The sequence below is a fragment of the Gekko japonicus genome, unplaced genomic scaffold (genome assembly GCF_001447785.1).
Source record: "Gekko japonicus isolate JY-2015 unplaced genomic scaffold, Gekko_japonicus_V1.1 scaffold589, whole genome shotgun sequence".
NCBI classification, from domain to species: domain Eukaryota; kingdom Metazoa; phylum Chordata; class Lepidosauria; order Squamata; family Gekkonidae; genus Gekko; species Gekko japonicus.
Genome location: NW_015163105.1, coordinates 620841 through 640393, shown reverse-complemented (window position 1 = coordinate 640393; position 19553 = coordinate 620841). Strand labels below are relative to the sequence as shown.

General features: G+C 44.4%; 1 protein-coding gene across 1 annotated transcript in view; it reads left to right on the top strand.

Annotated features, from left to right (window-relative positions):
- Positions 1 to 19553, top strand: part of PIBF1 (progesterone immunomodulatory binding factor 1) — a 158945-nt gene that overhangs the window by 42098 nt on the left and 97294 nt on the right. The window contains exon 10 of the mRNA XM_015406781.1: positions 10258 to 10356. Within this exon, the coding sequence (XP_015262267.1) occupies positions 10258 to 10356 (99 nt within the window). The remainder of the gene's footprint in view (positions 1 to 10257; positions 10357 to 19553) is intronic.

The window sequence follows — 19553 nt, the reverse complement described above, 5'->3', positions numbered from 1 at the left end:
ACGGATTACAGAATTAGGAAACAGTGTGATAAAAACTAGTGTGAAGTGATAAGCAATTCAGTAAATAGAATATGAAATTATATCAATCCTGCTGCGTGTCCTTCCTTGGCTTGAGTCATGATCTACCAACTGCAGGCCTGCACAACACACATAGGGTTGTATGGCTGAGAAAGAAATGGAGTTCACCCTGAAAGAAAAACAAGAGAAAAATTCCAACCGGTTGATTCCTTTGCAGGAATGAAGCAGGGGACGCAGAGAGCCCTGCCCCCTCAGTATTTGAATATTAAAGGGAGTTGAAGCAAATAGGAAATGCCTCGCTGACTTCAAGCATTGTGAGTTCAGTCAGGTGGTTGCCTACCTGGAGAGTACAGCACAGATCAGCAGACCACATGGCAGCCCATGGAGGCATGCGCTGCACCTCGGCACCCACACTGGCACCCACGATCTTCCCCTTTCTGTTCTAATGGCAGCTGGGATGTGACATCTGCAGTGGCGTCCACTGTCCAGAACCAGGCCTCTACTCCCTGCTGCTGCAGCAGCTCAACTAAACCACATCCCCCCCAGAAGGTGTCAGCCCAAGAAGACATGCCCCCACAAAAACGTCCTGGGAGGAGTGGTAGGGGGACCCACACTGCCTGGCAGTGAAGTAGAAGGAGGCCCAGATGCCTCCAACCTAGAGATGTAATGGTTCTGGAAATTTCAAGGCCACAAGGAAAAGATTTGGCGGAGGGGGCACAGAAATTTTGGAAAAACTGAAATGCGTGCAATACTTTCCTCTGAAACCTAAACTTATTTTATTGATTTAACAGCATAAAATGCATCATTTATAATTTAGCTAACATATAAAATGTCACTATTTGGAAAATTAATGGAATTTGAAAGAAATAAGTGCCTTTGTTTTCTATAAGAAGAATGGAAAGTTCTTGAGAAAGACTTTCAAACCGCCATAGTGCATATATATAAGCCCACTTTGGGGAGGGCGGGATAAAAATAATAAAAAAAATAATCTCAAATTCTGCCATGTGAAGGTAGGGAAAAATAAAAGCCGAAAGTAGAGAACAGACTCGGTAGCAAACAAACGAACGCGCTTAAGGCAGTCCAGTCAAGGGCCATTCTAGCCCACAAGCCCATTTGAGTTGTGCACTCCTCATTTAAGTAATCACATCCATGGTAGGTCTTAGGGCCAAACTCTATGTGACAGCATCCTCCTGGCTGCCCACGGGGTCACCGCTGCCATTTTGAAGTGATTTTGAAATGCTGCAAGGGCCTGATCTTGCCCCCATGGGTGTCTCCGCGCTTGAAAGGGCATGGGAGGGAAACCAGAGCGCTCCGCTGCAGACCCCGCTAGAATCGGCCCCTCGTGGCATTCTTAAATCGGCGGCCAGGAAGGTGCCCCCCCATCTACTTTGGCCCTTAAGGTATGGATAGAAGGTACTTGACGCAGCCACCTGGTAGAAACTAAGCCAGTCTGAGTCTGTGCAGTTTCTGGGTAGGAGCTTCTGTATGTGCTGGTTTGAAATGCATGGTGGAAGAAAAACAAAATGTAAATATAACACTCCTGATGAATAAAACGTCGCCCTTGCCTTACGTAGCCTTATTTTTCTGTCGTTTTGAGTTTCTTCTGGTTGTCCTCTTCCAGGAGTCGCCATGCCTTCTGTCGTGTCCTTGTGTGCCTTTGGCCTTGTAGATGGCTTTTGAGCCATTCACAAAGGGTCATTTCCATCGCTCAGCAATAAGCCTAAGCGCAGCCCGCCATATGCTCATGGGGGGACTATAGCAATTCCCAGCGGCCTGGAGGATACCCCCCCCCAAACATTAGATGTGGCCCAAGTTAGGAGTACAGGTTCTTAGAACGCAAAATATGTGAACCGCCCAGAGACACCCCCCCCCCTTGGGGGGTTAGGGCGGTATATCAAGTCTAAAGTTAAATAAATAAATAAATAAATCTGTGTGATAGATTTTCCCCCATTCAAAATGGCCGTGTGTCATGTTTGCACTTCCTATTTCAGGTGCAAATTTAAAACGTCCTAGATGTACAAACTATATTGTCTTTTAGGAATACACTTAAACTGCGTTTAGTGTGTTGCGTAACATCTGATGCAACGTCTAGTAGATACATTTGACGGTGTTGTTGGTGCGCTGCCTTAAAAAGCACACTGGGCCTTTTGCGGAGAAGATAATACTTTTTCCCAGTTGCCTCCCACTCCCTGTTTTTGAAGTTTCTGGCAAAAAAATTTTTATGACTACTTGCTGCCCCTTTCCAGTTGCAGCTGCTCACTGGCTTTGCTTTTGGCCGGAGTTTCTCCGTTATTATTATTATTTGGGAGATGAACATCATCATTTTTTCAGTCAAGGAAAAGTAAAAACAGGGATAGCGATTTATAATCTTTATATTAGCCGTAAAAGATCTTCCCCTGAGAAATGGAGAATTTGGTGGTGTGCGTGTGTTTTTTAAAAAGGTTATAGACCATTTAAAAAACAGTAAACTGATAGGAAACATGTGCTCGTGGAACAATATTTTGAGGGCCAGCGCTACATTCCTATATTGACTGTTGGGTTGCAAATAAAGGCAGTGTTTTCCATCGTCTGCGAGTGTCGGTTGGAAAGCGTTGCTCTTCTGTTGTTCTGGAGGTGAGGAATGCTGGTAGGAGACTCCGCTGAGAGGCGTGGGTGGACTGAATGCAGGAGGCTCACCTGTGGGACCATGCAAAAAGGAATTGCCATACCAAAGGCCGCATGGATACTGGTTAGGTTTAATAGGTGAGTGTAGCTAGACCCAAGGCCTTTGTCCTGATTTTGGATGCCCTGTCGCCCTCCCAAGCAGCAGAAAGGGGCTACAAGTGGACAAGGAAAGCGGCATAGCATCTCAGTGTTTGCAGAAACACTTCAGGTGCATGCACAGGCCTCTTTGCATCTTATGAATGAATAATGTGCCTTGGAGTAGCAACCGACTCACAGTGACCCCATCTGTGTGGTTTTCTTCGGGGAGGCCAGGCTTGCTGCAACCAGGGCCAGGGCCTTTTCAGTGGCAGCTCCTACCTGGTGGAATGAGCTTCCGGAGGAGATCAGGGCCCTGCGGGGCCTTCTACAGTTCTACAGTTCCACAGGGCCTGCAAGACGGAGCTCTTCCACCAGGCTTTTAATTAGGAGCCGCCACCTTTTCCACCAGGGTTTTAATTAGGAGCCACCACTATCGCTAGTAACAATGGGGTAGTAGATTGAGCCACAATATCGCAATAGATCGATCACCGCTGAATCGGGACTTTGTGTCACATTTACAATACGCCATCTAAATTCGACTGAAGGACTAACATCACTGAGCACTTTAATTGTAAAATATGGTTGTTTTCATCTTGTCTTACTTGTTTTTATATGTCTTTATATTTGGCACATGGTGCCCTAAACTGTGAGCCGCCCTGAGCCCGTTCGTGGGGAGGGCGGGATAGAAGTATAATAAAATAAAATAAATAAATAGCAACCCTGGGGTTCCTTAGCGGTCTCGGTGCAAGTGCTGACTGTGGCTGGCCCTTCTTCGCTTCCCAGCTCTGATGAGCTTGGCCTAAGTTGGCCATTTGGTCTGGCCTGGCTAGTATAGCTCAGGAGTAGCTGTCGGTTTTGTTGGATATGTCAGTCTGTAGTAGCTGTCGGTTTTGTTGGATATGTCAGTCTGTAGTAGCTGTCGGTTTTGTTGGATGTGTCAGTCTGTTTAATTTTCAGTGCCACTGTTGATGCAGTGCTGTGCTTACAAGCAGAGGGCTGCATGTTCACTTTCCCCAACGGGTAGTAGGCAGTGTTCCCTCTAAGCTGAGTTAGTGTGAGCTAGCTCACAGTTTTCTAGTCTCTGGCTCACACATTTTTGTCTTCGCTCAGGAAGGATGGCTCCAGAGCAAACTAATTTGTGCAGTAGCCAAATCGCTCACTCACAACTTTAATGCCAGTCGCTCACAAAGTAGAATTTTTGCTCTCAGGACTCCACAGCTTAGAGGGAACATTGGTAGTAGGCAGTGTTCCCTCTAAGCTGAGTTAGTGTGAGCTAGCTCACAGTTTTTTAGCCGCCAGCTGACACATTTTTGTCTTAGCTCAGGAAGGATGGCTCCAGAGCATACTAATTTATGCAGTAGCCAAATCGTTCGCTCACAACTTTAATGCCAGTCGCTCACAAAGTAGAATTTTAGCTCTCAGGACTCCACAGCTTAGAGGGAGCATTGGTGGTAGGTGTTGTTTTGTGAGGCGGAAAGCTGAGTATGTTTAGAAGCAGGGCACAATTTCGGAATATTGGAATAAAAATGTTACTTCTGTTATGGTAAATCACTACATCTGCATCACACTCTTCCTCCGAAGAGCTGAGGTGGCATGTATTGGATTGTACCATTTCAGCCTCACACAGACATTGTGAGGTAAGCCGTCATTTCTCAGTCTGGCCCAGAGTCAATGGGGGTGTATGTGTGTGTCATGGCCGAACAAGATTTTGGCACTTGACTTGTTACGCTACAGTGGATCTCTTGCTGCTGTTTATCAGGACCAAATGTAGTGTAGTGGTTAGAGTGTCAAACCAGAATCTGAGATACCTAGGTTCATCCACACTGCCATGAGGCTCTCTGGGTCAACCGTGCTCTCAGCCTAACAGACCTCACAGAGCGTTGTGAAGAAAAAATGGGGAAGGAAAGTCCTACGTCCGCTTCTTGAAGGAAAGGCTGGATTTAAAAAATGCAGCTGCTGTGTATTCTAAGATGTTTTAATGTTAAAGAATTTATTTGTAGCTAAAGGTTCAAGACAAATCAGTACTAGACGCTCCAAATTGGCTGCATCTAGGTCTGTGGTAAAAACCAGGGGCACAGAAATTGTAAAAAAGGTAAAGGTTCCCTTGCTCGAAAGCCAGTCGAGTCCGACTCTAGGGTTGCGGTGCTCATCTCCGTTTCCAAGCCGAAGAGCCAGCACTGTCCGAAGACGTTTCCGTGGTCATGTGGCCGGCATGACTAAACACCAAGGCGCACGGAACGCTGTTACAGAAATTGTACCTGGTCTGAATTTATCTATCTGAATTTATCTACCGTGCCCCTTGCCTCAAGAGGCTCCAGTGGGGTTTTTGACTATGATTTCACACTATGCTTTGGAGGTACTCTCGAGTGTCTCTAAGGACTGTGGGAAATCTGTATTCACCAGAGTACAGATCTGTATCCACCAGAAGGAACAATGACTGCTGTTTAGATGAAGTAGCATTGCTTCTGCTGGGATTCGTTTGTCTTTTCTGTACTTGAAGTAAAGCTTCCTGGTACAAAGTTTCCCCACGGTCTGCTAGAATATAGAGAAGCTAGCTATGGGGAACTCTCTTACTCAGCGTGAAAGCCTTTTGATCCAAACTTCCCTTTTTTGTAACCTGGGGAATAAATGTACACTGGCTGTGCAAAATCTCTACATCGCTTCCCACACATTGCCCGTATAATATCCAAGTTAGTTCACAAAAGACTTTCTGTATGAGGAATGTAAACCTAAAAAAAATTCTGGACTGCCTATGTAAAGGAAGCATTGAGCATAAACCAAAATAAGGTGCAGGCATTCTGACAGAACCTACCCCTGTGGCTTCCAAGTGATCGACACACCTTTTCATATTTTACTCAAGTGCCCTTTATTTGCAGCTCTCAGGAATTACTGTATTATGCCCAGTGTTCCCTCTAAGCTGAGTTAGTGTGAGCTAGCTCAGTCTTTTAGCCTCCGGCTCACACATTTTTATCTTGGCTCAGGAAGGATGGCTCCAGAGCAAACTAATTTATGCAGTAGCCAAATCGCTCGCTCACAACTTTAATGCCAGTAGCTCACAAAGTGGAGTTATTGCACACAAGGCTCCACAGCTTAGAGGGAACATTGATTATGCCCCTATTAAGTAATCACTTCCCCCCACCCACCCACTCTCCAGAAACTGTTTTCTTCTTACTTAAGAGAGAATGATCCAAAAATGACATTGGGTGTGGCTAAATATGTGTCAGTCCTTTTAGGACATCTAGACATTTTCTGCTGCTCGAGATCCTAACTAAATGGACAACCACAAAATTCATAACATTCACTGGTAATATAATTTTGTGTGTTCTAGCTCAGGCCCCATGCCACATGCAACCCGGCAGCACATTTTTCTCCCCGACCCACTACCATTTTTGCACTCTCAGGTAGGCAGCAAAATCAACAGAGCTCTCGTGCTTCTAGTCGGCTGTCACATATAGGTCATGTCCCACCTTTGGTTTGATGCCTCACAAATGTGTGGTCCTTACTTAGATTCAAAGTTCTTTCTCATTTTTGCAAGTTTCTTATGCTGATTCTCCTGTTCCACTGATCATTGCTTTAACACAGTAAGAATTCTGATGGGACCTAAAAGCACCATACCAGAGTTTTCTAAGAAACAAAATAAAGCAAGTTAAAGCAGTGTTCAAGGTCAGTGTGTGGGGTTTGAATGAATGAGACTCAGCATTAGTTTTATATGGTTCAGTGTTTGTTTGTTTTTACCAATCTGAAGGTCTTTCTGTTTGTCATGGAGGACATTTTACATGATTACTGCTTCCTGTGTGATAAGTAGGATGCCACATCAGAGCAGACAGCGTTCACATGAAATGATTACCACATGATACGGGGAACTCCCCTTGTGAAAAGTGTCTGCATAAAACTGTAACATGAGGCTTGAACCTAGTATTTTTTTAAGCGAAAAGCCGCTAAGGGAAATATTTTTTCAAATCTAAAAATAGGGCAGCGTTCATCCTGCTGAACAAAAGCCATGAAATTTCATGGGCTGCCATATTAAAGTACATCTATATGAACTAAATGAATATTGGATGCTACAAATATGAATTTAAAAAAGAAAGCACACCTCTAACTAAAAAAAATGCCCTAATCTTTTTTGGGGGGTTGGGGGGGAGGGGTCTCAAATTAAGCCAGGGAAAGAATTTATAAAGAAAATAGGACAGTACAAAATGGTTGCATGCAATGTGGAGTCTTGTGAGCAAAAATTCTAATTTGTGAGCTACTCACATTGATGTTGTGAGCGAGCCATTTGGCTACTGCATAAATTAGTTTGCTCTGGAGCCATCCTTCCTGAGCTAAGACAAAAAACTGTGAGCGGGAGGCTAAAAAACTGTGAGCTAGCTCACACTGACTCAGCTTAGAGGGAACACTGGTTGCATGCAAACACTTCTGGTGTGAAAATGTGTTCTAGGGGAGTGGAATTTTTTAACGAACCCACACTCTTCTTCGTTCCTGTTGATTGATTTAATTTTCTTTTCCTCCCCAAAATTGGTTGACATCTTTCAAGGCTGTGGCTCAGCGGAAGAGCATCTGCTTGGCGTGCAGAAGGTCTCAGGTTCAATCCTTGGAATCTCCAGTTAAAGGATCGGGTAGGAGGTGATACGAAAGACCTCCATCTGAGACCCTGGAAAGCTGCTGCCGGTCTGAGTAGACAATACTGACTGTGTTGGACCAAGGATCTGATTCAGTATAAGGCAGCTTCATGCGTTCAGGGCATGCATACGTCTTCTAGCACAGCTGCCTTTTGAAGCTATCTTGGTGGAAAGCTCCACATTCAGCATCATGGAGTGGAAATCCACCAACCTTACAAAAAAACTTGCAACACCCCTCCCACCTTCTGACCGAGATAAAAAGACCCCGAGATCTCCATTACTACTTGTGGTTGATGAAGGGAACTTCTGAAGGCTTATACTCCCCCCCCCCCAAGAAAAAGTCTTGTTGGTCTCTAGAATGCTACTGGACATCAATCTTCCATGGCACATTCTCTCTCTTCCATGGCACATTCCACGCAGTTTACAATATGTAAAAGCAATAAAGTATAAGAATAGCATTGAACAGCACCCATGCAATACAATTTGAAATGCAGCATGGGAACTGGCGAGGTGACGTGACGTTGCTTAGAGTGAGTAGAGCTAGTACGAAATGAGGATTATACTTCCTGCGTTGTGTTGTCTCCACTCTGAATCAGCCTTCAGTGCAGATTAGCGTAATCTTCCCTTAGTGATATTGGCCAAAAAGTGAATGGAGCCAACACAGGTGGCCCCCGCTGAAGGCTTGTCGCTCCTTTTCTAGCCTATCACTGCAGAACAGATGAAATGGGAGACTTCTGTGAGTCCTGATATGCTGGAGTTTGTGTGAATAAATAAACCACTTGGCAGTACGGTCCTGAACCATTGCCCTTCTAAGCTTATTGATTTCAGTGCTAACTGGGTATCCAGTTTGGCTGGGTAGGCTTAAGAAATGCAGGTATTATACCCCATTCTCCGGGGCAATGTGCCTAGCTCTCCACTCCTCTGTCTTATTCCTGTGAAACCTTGGATGGCCCAAGGGACAGTGACTGGCTCAAGGTTACCCCCTGAGTTTCGTGGCCTCGTGGGCATTTGAACACCGATGTCCCTGTTCTGAGAGCAACCTACTGACCACTACATCATAGCTGCTTGAATCCATGGATCTGTTCCACTAAATGGTGAATCCTTCCCCTGGAAAAGTGCCTCTGTTGACAGAACAGGTCCTCGGGATTGAACCCCAGTGGAACTTCCTCATGCGGGAGTAATATACCTCAGTGCACAGAAGACAGGAGAAGGCTGTTGCCTTCATACTGGTTTCTAATCTGCTGCAGTAAGGCAGCTGTTACGCTCAACTGCAGTCGATAAATTTTTATAAACAAGTGATTTGTCTGGTTTGATTAAATCCATGTATGGAATTCAACCCTTCACTTCATTGCTTTGTTGCAGGTTTTGCTTCCTGGTTCACAGCCCCTCTCTGCACCCTTCCTGTGCAAGGTTTTTTTTTGTCCCCCAGCCCTCCTTTTTCACTCGGCAGTCTCCACCTCACCTCATCAGCTGTCCTACAGTTTATCTCTGGCTCCAGATTCCCCCGCTCAGTCTTCTCTCAGATCCACGACTAACAGCCCAGCGATCAACTGTCCCCATGTTTTTAACCTGTTTTTAACCTGCCTGTTTTTAACCCTCCCAATTTCAAGCACCTCTCCCCAATCTACTTTTCAAGCGCTGTCAAGTCACAACCGACTTATGGTGAGGTGAGCCCATAGGGATTTCAAGGCAAGAGTCATTCAGAGGTGGTTTGCTAGTGCCTGCCTCTGACCCTGGACTTCTCTGGTGGTCTCCCATCCAAGTGCTCACCACGGCCGACCCTGCTTAGCTTCCGAGATCTGATGAGATCAGGCTAGCTTGGACCATCCAGGTTTAGGGCTCTGGCCTAGTTGCGCGAGCACCCCCCCCCCCATTTTAATGCTGCTTCTTCCTAGACTGTATTTCTTAACCCAGGTTGCAAAGCTGTACTATTAAATTCTCTTTGTGATCGGACTGTATATTAATGTTTTACGACGTCTCACTGGGACAAATAATGGCTAGGAGCAATTGCTAGGCAGCAGCGATTTTGGTGTTTTGTTTGGGGGGGGGGGGGTTATTTGTTCGTCTGGCATCTTGGTGTTTACCAAAGATGCATTTTGTGAATGTAAGTATTGAGACTGCTCCTTTCTCAGTGCTGTATAATAACACAGAAGAAACACAAGGACAGCTGAGTAGAATATCTCAAGGGGGGTGGCCTTTGGAGACGCTGTTTTTTTTAGAATAATAACCTTCTTCCATTAAACTTCCTAACAAACGTTTGAAGTCGAGTATGTGTTGGATAGCATATAAGCAGAAATGCTCTAAAACACTTAACAGTAAAGCAGACATTTACATTTTCTGTAAGAGTTAGTAAGACTGGCCCATGTCCGACCACATAGTTAAGAAAACTTAAGCGTGCTTAAGAGTGCAGTCCTACGAACACTTTCCTGGGAGTAGACTTCAGTAGGATTCTGAATAGACCTGCTTAGGATTCCACAGTAGGTTTCCTTAAGAGTCGGTGGCATTTTCCACCCTGTCCCTCCTCCCATTGGAGGCCCACATTTCAAGAGGTTCTCAGAGCTGCAGTTGAAGAAGGGAATGGCAGAAATCACCGCTCCCTCTTAAGAAAAGGGCTACTGTTTCGTTTTATTTTATTTTTAAACTGTGTGGTTGGATACAGGCCAGTATCTTTAGAAAGATAGCAGACTCTGGACTGAAAGTTTAAAGGAAACTTTCGTGGCAGAAGTGGAACGGAACATGAAAATAAGTTTGTGTGTGTTAACAAGATTATATGTTGGAGATCAATCGAACAAAACTGACTCTTACCACCACAGCTTTCTCAAGACTGTATATTTAAGAATAAAATGAAAATTCCCTTTGCAACACTTCTGTATTTCAGAAATTTGAGAGAAGCAAGAGACAATGCTGTGACTGAAAAAGAGAGAGCTGTTGCGAGTGAAAAAGATGCATTTGGAAAATACGAGCAGCTTTTAGAACAGTAAGTAGTTTCAGCCGTTTTTCTTTTGCCTGTCTTTCAGACAGCTGATTAAAGAAATTAATGCAAGCAACATTGAGGTTACTCTCCCTTTTGTATTCATATCCATTGACTGCTGGTAATAGTTGCTCAAAATTGCCGCTGTGCTTAGAATTTCAGTTCCTCCTTTATTCCTCTCTAGGTTGTCCTATTTAGGATTCTGATAAACTGGCTGCCAGTGCAAAGTATGATTGAAATGGAGAAATAGAAAAGCCAGTTGGAAAAATAAAAAAAGTTTCAAACCGTAACACGATACGAACTAGAGATAAACTGATCTGTGTAAGCACTATAAAGTGGTTTGTGTGCCAGGGAGAGGTTGAGATCTAAACTTCCTAACAACTGTGTACATTTGCCTGAACCATAATGCAGTAGTTGTCTATACCCATGCCTTAAATACATTCACAGAATAGATATTTCTTTTGGCACATCATGTTGCACTTTAAAAGATATGCTGTTTTTGGGACGTCGGGACATTTTGCACTGCCTCAGCCATTAATTTGTCTCCATAGCAACCTTTTTTAAGGTATTTAGCTATTCTATCTATTTACCTTACCACTTTCCTTTAGTCACTTTGCTTTTGAGCTCCCTGTTCTTAAGTCTCAGTTCCCTCTTCTCATTCTGTCTTCCTGCTAGAAATTATTACCTGATGACAAGGCAAAATCAGCTATGGCTCCATTCACAGAACTGCTCCGTTCATATTAAATCCACATATGTAGTGCAATTTTAGAAATATAACCTTTCATTGTATGAAAAAAAACCATTAGAAAAGCACTCTTGTTTTTACCATTAGTCATTTACGTGCATAATGCGACTGTAAGAGATGCTATAAAAATGGGAACCACCTGGCTCGAAATGTGAAAGCTAGATCTGTTTTAAAACATGGTGACTGGTATTGTCGAAGGTAATGCTTATGTGTAAGCTTTTAAAAATAATTGTATGCCATTAAAATGATCGTGCATGTATTTGGTAACTCTCTTTTTCCTAGGATGCAGTACCCTGTCTATTTTCAGCGTTTAGCTTCTCTTAAAATAGGAAGAGTACACAGAGAATGGACAAAGGATTATAATGTAACCATAAATTTGGGTCAAAAGGTAATTAAGGCACGGGTTAATATATTGGTAAATTGTGCCACCTAGCTGTTTAGTTGAAAATCAGCGTTTGAGTGCAAATTGCTGGGGGGAAGGGGGTGTTTAACAAGTTAACAAATCAGACCCTTTGGTTTGGTGCCCACTTGATCCTTTGAGCAATCAGATTGATGGAACCAGTTGAGCCACATTTATGGGAACCAAGGATTGCCCCCAAAGCCAGGGTCATTGGGCTGGAAAAAGCTAGAATCAACTTTTATGACTTTCTCCCGAAACACAGCAAACAGAGGTCGTGACCCATATAGACATGCACACAAGAGAAGACAAAAACGAGGGCAAAAAGGATCCCTACAAGACAGAGATAAAACTGAAAAAAGGACTGTCGCATAACTGCTTAATGAACTCCAGTCGGCAGAGAACTGAGTGGGAAGGGGTCCTCCTTCAAGACATGCTCATAGGGGAGGGCATTTGAGCACCAGTTCTATGGTTGTCTTCTGCACTGGTCACAGCAGAAAACAGATTTTGCATCGCCACTGCAGAACAGCCATACAGAGCATACAACCTTGTGATGTTCTCCACTGGGGCTGTAATCATCCGCTGACTCCCATTATCCCAAGATTCTCACTGAACCACGGAGCGGAATGTACTCTGCGAGATGGGATAAAGGCGCTGAAGGGTCGTGGCAATTACTACTGTCTCCATAATCACGCAATTCATACATGGCACATTCTTTGAAACAGAGGGGAGAAAAATGTTCTTGTAGGACGCTGTTCGCAGTTTTGGTCCATTAAGATGCAGACAGGTGGGGGACAGAAGCCAAGGAGAAGCCTGTAAAATAACGAGTCACCCTGGAGCATTTTGATCGGCAGGGCATACGTTCAGTCGAATAAACATTTATTACCTGACAGCAAAGACTGGCTGGTGGGGACTGATTACACAGACAAAAAGTGTATTGTGCACGCTAGCCCCTAGTTACCACTGTTGGTATGCTCTGAAACTCCCCAACATGTTTGTTTATACAAAGTGTTTGGAATGCTACCTAGCCTGAATGGCAGTTAAGAAATGCCTTGGGCAAACCTTGTGATGAAGAGTGTAACTAATATCCAGTTTTCAAGCCAAGTGCAATTATTAAATCTTTATTCCCAGTGGTGCTTGGTACCTAATGTTGCTATCTCTAGGTAAGTTCATAAAATGCTGACAAAAGTAATACCGTATTTATTTATTTATTTATTTAATATTTCACTTTATATCCCGCCCTCCCCGCAAGCGGGCTCAGGACGGGTCACAAAAATAAACTCCATTACAGTCTAAAACGATTCAGTAAATAAAAATAGTTCAAGTGGGCAGTGCAGCAAATTTCAGTTTCATTTCCTACAGCCAGGAATGAATGGGCTGAAGAAGCTGAGCCATAAAGGTCATAAACCCCCTCGCCATGTTTACATCTCAACTACAGATCCTGAAGAGGAAGAAATTGAAAGTTTTTATGCAAGCGTCCAGGAAGAAATTGATAACACACCTAAAGCAGATGCGCTGATAGTCATTGTTGACTGGAAAGCAAGAGCAGGAAACACAGTAGAATCAAATATTGTTGGAAGACTGGGGCGTGAAGCAAGAAATGGAACAGAAGAGCAGCGCATAGAATTCTGTGAAAACAACATTTTATTCATTGTGATCAGGTTTCAAGCAACTGAACAGACAATTGTATACATAGACAGGGCTCTAGTCGGGGGGGAGCTCTCAGGTACGGAGCTCCGGAAGAGAACCTCTAGGGGGCGGGGGCGTCACGTGGTGAAGCCCCGCCCCCTTCTTTACCCCGCCCTCTGCTTCGATCCTCATTCCGTTCAAGCAACTACAACAAGACGCCTGTACATAGACATCACTGGATGGCCAATAGAGAAATCAAATAGATTACACAGTTGGAAACAGAAGATGGACAAATTCTATTCTCTTTGCTAAAATAAGACCAGGAGCTGATTGTAGTACAGGCCATGAGTTATTATCAAAAATTAGAATAAAAATCAAGAAAAACACCAGAACATTCATCATGGCAAAATATGATCTAAACAATATTTCTGATGAGTGTAAAGACCATGGAAGGATTACATTTGTGAACATGAACTGGAAGAAATGTGGGTTGAAACTAGAGATTATTAGCAAGGAAGAATGTGCAAAGAATATTCCTGTTTCCAAAAGAAATGAAAAGTGTCCGTGGATGACTGAAGAAACTTAAAATTGCCAAAGACCAGGGGTCATTTCCTGCAGGAGCACACAAGAGTGGAGCTCGGGCAGTAAGGAGCCCAGTAAGGAGCCCCACGCCCTGCTCCTAGCAGCCCTCAGTTGGACCACAAGAGCAAGAAGCAGCCAAATAAGTTGCAGAGCCGCCCCCTCTGGCCCGCCTTCAGGTACAAAGTCTCCCTCCTTTATGAGGGCAGATCTGTGCATTCTCCCCTCCCCATAGCTAGCAATCCAAAACAGTCCAGTGGAGCCTGAGTGATGGGTGTTGCCTTCTGATACACTTCCGGCGATGTCCGGGGGTGTGGCATATGCAAATAAGTTATGCTAGTAAGTTATGCTAATGAGCTCCTGCACCTCTTTTTCTACGAAATGACCCCTGCCGAAGACAGATAAGAAGCAAAAGTAAAAGATAACAGAAATAGAATCAGAAGTCTAAATGCAGTGTTCCGATGATTTGCACATAGGAGCAAAGAGAACCATTATGATGACCATTGTAGAGACATAGAAGAGAACAACAAAAAGGGAAGAACAAGAGATCTGTTCCGCAAGAGCCAAAAAATCAAAGAGAAATTTAAAGCACAATTAGGCATGCTGAAAGATCAGCATGAAAATACATTAAATGAACACAGCAAAATAAAGAAAAGATGGGAACAATATACTGAAGAACTATACAGAAGAGATGAAAGGATGACAGATTCCCTCAAAGAAGAATCTTCTGAAGAAGAACCTGCAGTTTTAGAAAGTATGCCACAACATAGGATTGTTTTGATGTGCAACTTGTACGCTGGGCAAGAGGCTACTGTTAATATGGAGAAACAGAATGGTTTCCAGTTGGCAAAGATGTCAGACATGTATTTTATCTTCCTATCTCTTCCATGGAGTCTGTATTTTATCTCCTTGTTGCTTCAATCTCTATGCAAGACGTATAAGGAAAGCTGGATTAGATTTCAATGAAGGTGGAGTGAATATTGGTGGAAGGAACATTTACGAGTTTGAGATACACATATGATAACATATCACTGGAAGAAAATAGTGAAGCCTTGGAAGGACTACTGATGAAGGCTAAAGCAAGAAGTGCCCAAGCAGGCTTGCAGCTGAAAATCAAGAAGACAAAAGTAATAACTGCTGAGGAATTATACAACTTTAAGGTTGACAATGAAGAAATTGAAATTGTTCAAGATTTTCTCTCATCAACAAAACAAAAAGGAGACAGCACCCAAGAAATCAGGAGAAGATTGTGACTGGGGAGGGCTGCCGTGAAGGTGTGTCACTGGTGTAAAGTGTAAAGGTGTGTCACTGGTGACCAAGATCAAGATAATTCATACCATAGTATTCTCTGTTACTATGTATGGGTGTGGAAGTTGAACACTGAAGAAAGCTTATAGGAGGAACATTGGTCCTTTGAAATGTGGTGTTGGAAAAGAGTTTTATGGATACCGTGGTGGACCACCAAAAATACAAACAAGTGAGTTCTAGATCAAGTCAAGCCTGGAATTGGGGCTATCATACTTTGATCACACTATAAGAAGATGAGACTTACTGGAAGAGACAGTATGGAAAAGAGGAAGACCCAACATGAGATGTATTCACTCAATCAAGGAAGCCATGGCCCTCAGATTGCAAGCCCTGAACAACAATGTTAATGATAGGACATTTTTGGAAGTCATTAATTCAGTGAGTCTACATAAGTCCAAAGCAACTCGAGAGCGCTTAACATACACATAGAACAGGGGTGTCAAACCTCCCCCCTCGTTCTGAGCTTGAGCTGCCTTGGGGTATAAAGAGCAGAGGGTGGGCTTTCAGCCTCTGAAAGCAGGAAGCAGAGGGCGAGGCTGCCAAACTTCCCAGCCACCGCTCGGGGGTCTCTGTAGTCCTCCTCACAGGTAGGAGCTCGAGGGGGGGGGGATCTTTCTGCTATGATCATTGTGCTTCCTTTTTTATTTTAAAACTTGCTTTGCAAAATCCCACTATTTCCCCACCTTTCCAATTTAAGCAGCCACATTTTAAGGGTGCAGGGAGGGGGAAGGTTTGGAACCAGCCAGAGTTAAAATATAAAGTTCTGCAAACTCGAGGGACTCCAGTTTTGCAGAGAAGTATTAGTTTTAACACACACACACACCCTCCTAATGTGGAGCTGCAATGGAATAATAGCAGAACAAGTGCTGAAGAAGACACCCAAAACTATTATCTCATACCACCCCGTAAAAAAGGACCCTGAGACCCTGGAGAGCCACTGCCACTCTGACCTGGAGGGAGGGGGGGGGAGCTTGCAGTGCTCAGCCATTTCATGGTCTTCCCCGGGTCGTAGGCTCAGACCATTTATATTTTTTTTTATTTTAAATTTGGGGGGGGGGGGATTGGGACTAACCACAGTTAAAATATAGAGTTCTGCAAACTCAAGGAACTTCAGGTTTGCAGATAAATATTAGTTTTAACAAACACACACCCAGTGTTCCCTCTAAGCTGAGTTAGTGTGAGCTAGCTCACAGTTTTTTAGCCTCCGGCTCACACATTTTTGTCTTAGCTCAGGAAAGATGGCTCCAGAGCAAACTAATTTATGCAGTAGCCAAATCACTTGCTCACAACTTTAGTGCTAGTAGCTCATAAAGTAGAATTTTTGCTCACAAGACTCCACAGCTTAGAGGGAACATTGCACACACCCTCTTAATGTGGGACTCCAGTGGAATAAATTTATGTCAAATCCGGCCCTCATAACAAATGGGTTCGACACCCCTGACTATAGAGTATCTGCCATACATGCAGAAGGTCCCTGGTCCAATCTTTTGAATTTTGTCCAGTTAAAAGGATCTGGGATGAGGTAAAGTGTCAGACCTTTGCCTGACACCCTGGAGAGCCACTGCCAGTTGTAGCAGAGAGCACCTAGTTAGTAAAAACCAGTAGTTTGACTCTGTAAAAGGCAGCTTCGTATGTTCGCATAGACCTGTCAGCTCATGATATATCTAGAGCAGCGGTTCTCAACCTGTGGGTCGCGACCCCTTTGGGGGTCGAACGACCCTTTCACAGGGGTCGCCTAAGACCATCGGAAAACACAAATTTTCGATGGTCTTATGATAGCAACGAAAATAATTTTATAGTTGGGGGTCACCACAACATGAGGAACTGTATTAAAGGGTCGCGGTAGTAGGAAGGTTGAGAACCACTGATCCAGAGAGCTGCAATGTGACCAACAGGTTGCAGAGAATTAACAAGCCTTCCGATTGTAATGCTGTGTTGCTCATCCACGTGGGGATGAATGAAACTGTTGGCCACAGGAAGAAAGGTGAGGTACCTCAGGTAGGGTTCTGATCTGTTCTTCCTCTAAGAGGTAGAGGACCCCAGCAAGAGAACAGGTGTATGCTGGGCTATGGAGATGATATTGTCAAAAGGAGTTTGCCTTCTGGGACTACAGCCCAGTCTACTGGTGATGGATGGACTGCTTCTCATGAGAACTGGAAAGGAAGTCTTTGGAAACCTGATGAAATTGATCAGGAGGGCGTAAAAACTGGATCCTGTGACGAATGGCGGCATAAGCTCAAAGGTACTAAATTACTAAAAGCCAGGTATTTAGGTGCTTCTGGGGGAGTTGTGCAGGTGCCTAAAGAAAGTGTCAGAAAAGATATTGGAGCGTAATATTTATGGCTGTTGATGTTTGCATACTAATGCTCAGTGTGTGGGAAAGAAACATGATAAACTTGAACTCCTAGTACAACAAGGGAAATTTTAACATATTGAGTATAACACAGACTTGGTGGGACAACTTCTGTGACTGGAATGTAGCCGCTGAACTTGTTCAAAGAGCAGATGCAGCAGAAAAGGAACACAGAGTAGCATATTAATAAGTTCAAAATGTACAGCAATACTATAGAAATACAGAAAAACGTAGGATGAACATAGTAATCTCATGCGGCATGCTAGTGAAAATATTATTGTAGTTGAGTGGAATCAACTGTCCTTGAACTGATCCTAATCAATAGGATTATTGACTTGATGAGGTGCAGGTAGTAGGAGCCTGAAGGGAAAGTGACTATATAATGCTGGAATTCTTCATCTTTATGTAAAAGCGAAAGCAAAATTACATGTGAAGCTGCTTTATAGTTGGTCTGTCAGGATCAGTATTGTCCACTCCTGACCAGCAGCAGCTATTCAGGATTTCAGGTGAGGCGCCACAAGACTAGAGAGGAAATTGTTATCCCAGTGTAGAAGAAGGAAGACCCAGGAAACTACTGAGCAACTATAGTTTGCCTTTTATACCAGTGGGGATCAATGCTCCCCCTAAGCTGTGGAGTCCTGTGAGCAAAAATTCTACTTTGGGAGCTCCTGGCATTAAAGTTGTGAGCGAGCGATTTGGCTACTGCATGAATTAGTTGGCTCTGGAGCCATTTTTCCTGAGCTAAGACAAAAATGTGTGAGCCGGAGGCTAAAAAACTGTGAGCTGGCTCACACTAACTCAGCTTAGAGGGAACACTGGTGGGGATACTAGAGCAGATTATGATGTAGATTCAGGTGGGGCAGTCGTGTTGGTCTGAAGCAGCAGAACGAAGTTTGAGTCCAGTGGCACCTTTAAGACCAACAAAGTGTTATTCAAGGTATGAGCTTTTGTGTGCAAGCGCACTTCTTCAGGTACAGGTACAAAAGCTTATATCTTGAATAAAACTTTGTTGGTCTTAAAGGTGCCACTGGACTCAAACTTCGTTCTGCTGCTTCAGACCAACACGGCTACCCACCGAGATCAGATTATAAAGTGGTCAGACTGAAAACCTCTTGAAAACAATGGAGTGGTTACTAGATGTCAGCTGGGATTTGTTATGAATAAATCTGGGTTAGTACAGGACCGTAGCCAGAAAATTTTCAGTAGGGGGGCAAAGACTGGGAGAGGGAAGCTTAAATACTTAATTAGCAACTAATCTAATTAGTCGTGATCTAATTAAGCTCCTCCTCCTGGTCTTTGTCCCCTTACCAAAAATTTCGGGGGAGGGGGAGCCACACTTGTTCGCCCACACTTGTTTACTGTGCACAGAAGCTGATTGAGTTAACACAACTGAGAGATGGGGGAGAACTACCCTCAATGCAGGTGGCCTTGCGGTGGGGCTGGGTGCGAGGGGAGGTCCTCCAGATGGTGTCTGTGGCACGTGCATTTCCGCCTCCCTCCTGGCCACCCGTGTCCCCATCATCCAGCCTTCCTCATCCCCTCGCAAGCAGAACCCCCCCGCTGCCAAAACATTGTAAACTGCAGCTCCAGGAAGCCCACTCTCCTTTCCCTTCCCAGCCCCAGTTGCCAAGCTCCCCAGCTTGCTCTGCAAAATCCTGGCAGGCGGCCTCGGGGACCGGGGAAGTTCCAGCAACGATGAGAGGAAAGGGCAAAGGGCAGGCGGGCCCTCGGCCCCTCACCATGGCCCCGTCCCGGCCTCCCAACCCGCCAGGCCGCTCCCGCACCTCCGGCCCTCACCTCTCACCAGGGAACACAACGCTCAGCCCAGGAGGCTCCTTAGGATGGCGCCCATCTTCTCTCCCGGGGCGCTCCCTCGCTCACCGTTAGTGAGTGGATCGCTCACCGCTAGCGTTATTGTGGGTCATGGAATGCTCCTGATTTCAGCAAGGCATTTGACAATGCTCCTGCGATGTTTTGGTAATAAACTGGTCAAATGCAGGTTAGATAACATAACTGTGTCCTGTGGGTTTGCAGCTGTTTGTAAACCATGCAAAGAGTGCTTATCAGTGGTACTTCATTCTGAAAGAAGGCTTGTTCTGGGCTCTGGCCAGGAGCTCCATAAATTGATAAGAAATAAAACACTGAAAAAGTCTCACCCCCACCCCAGCCCCCACAGCGTTCTGGTTGTCTGT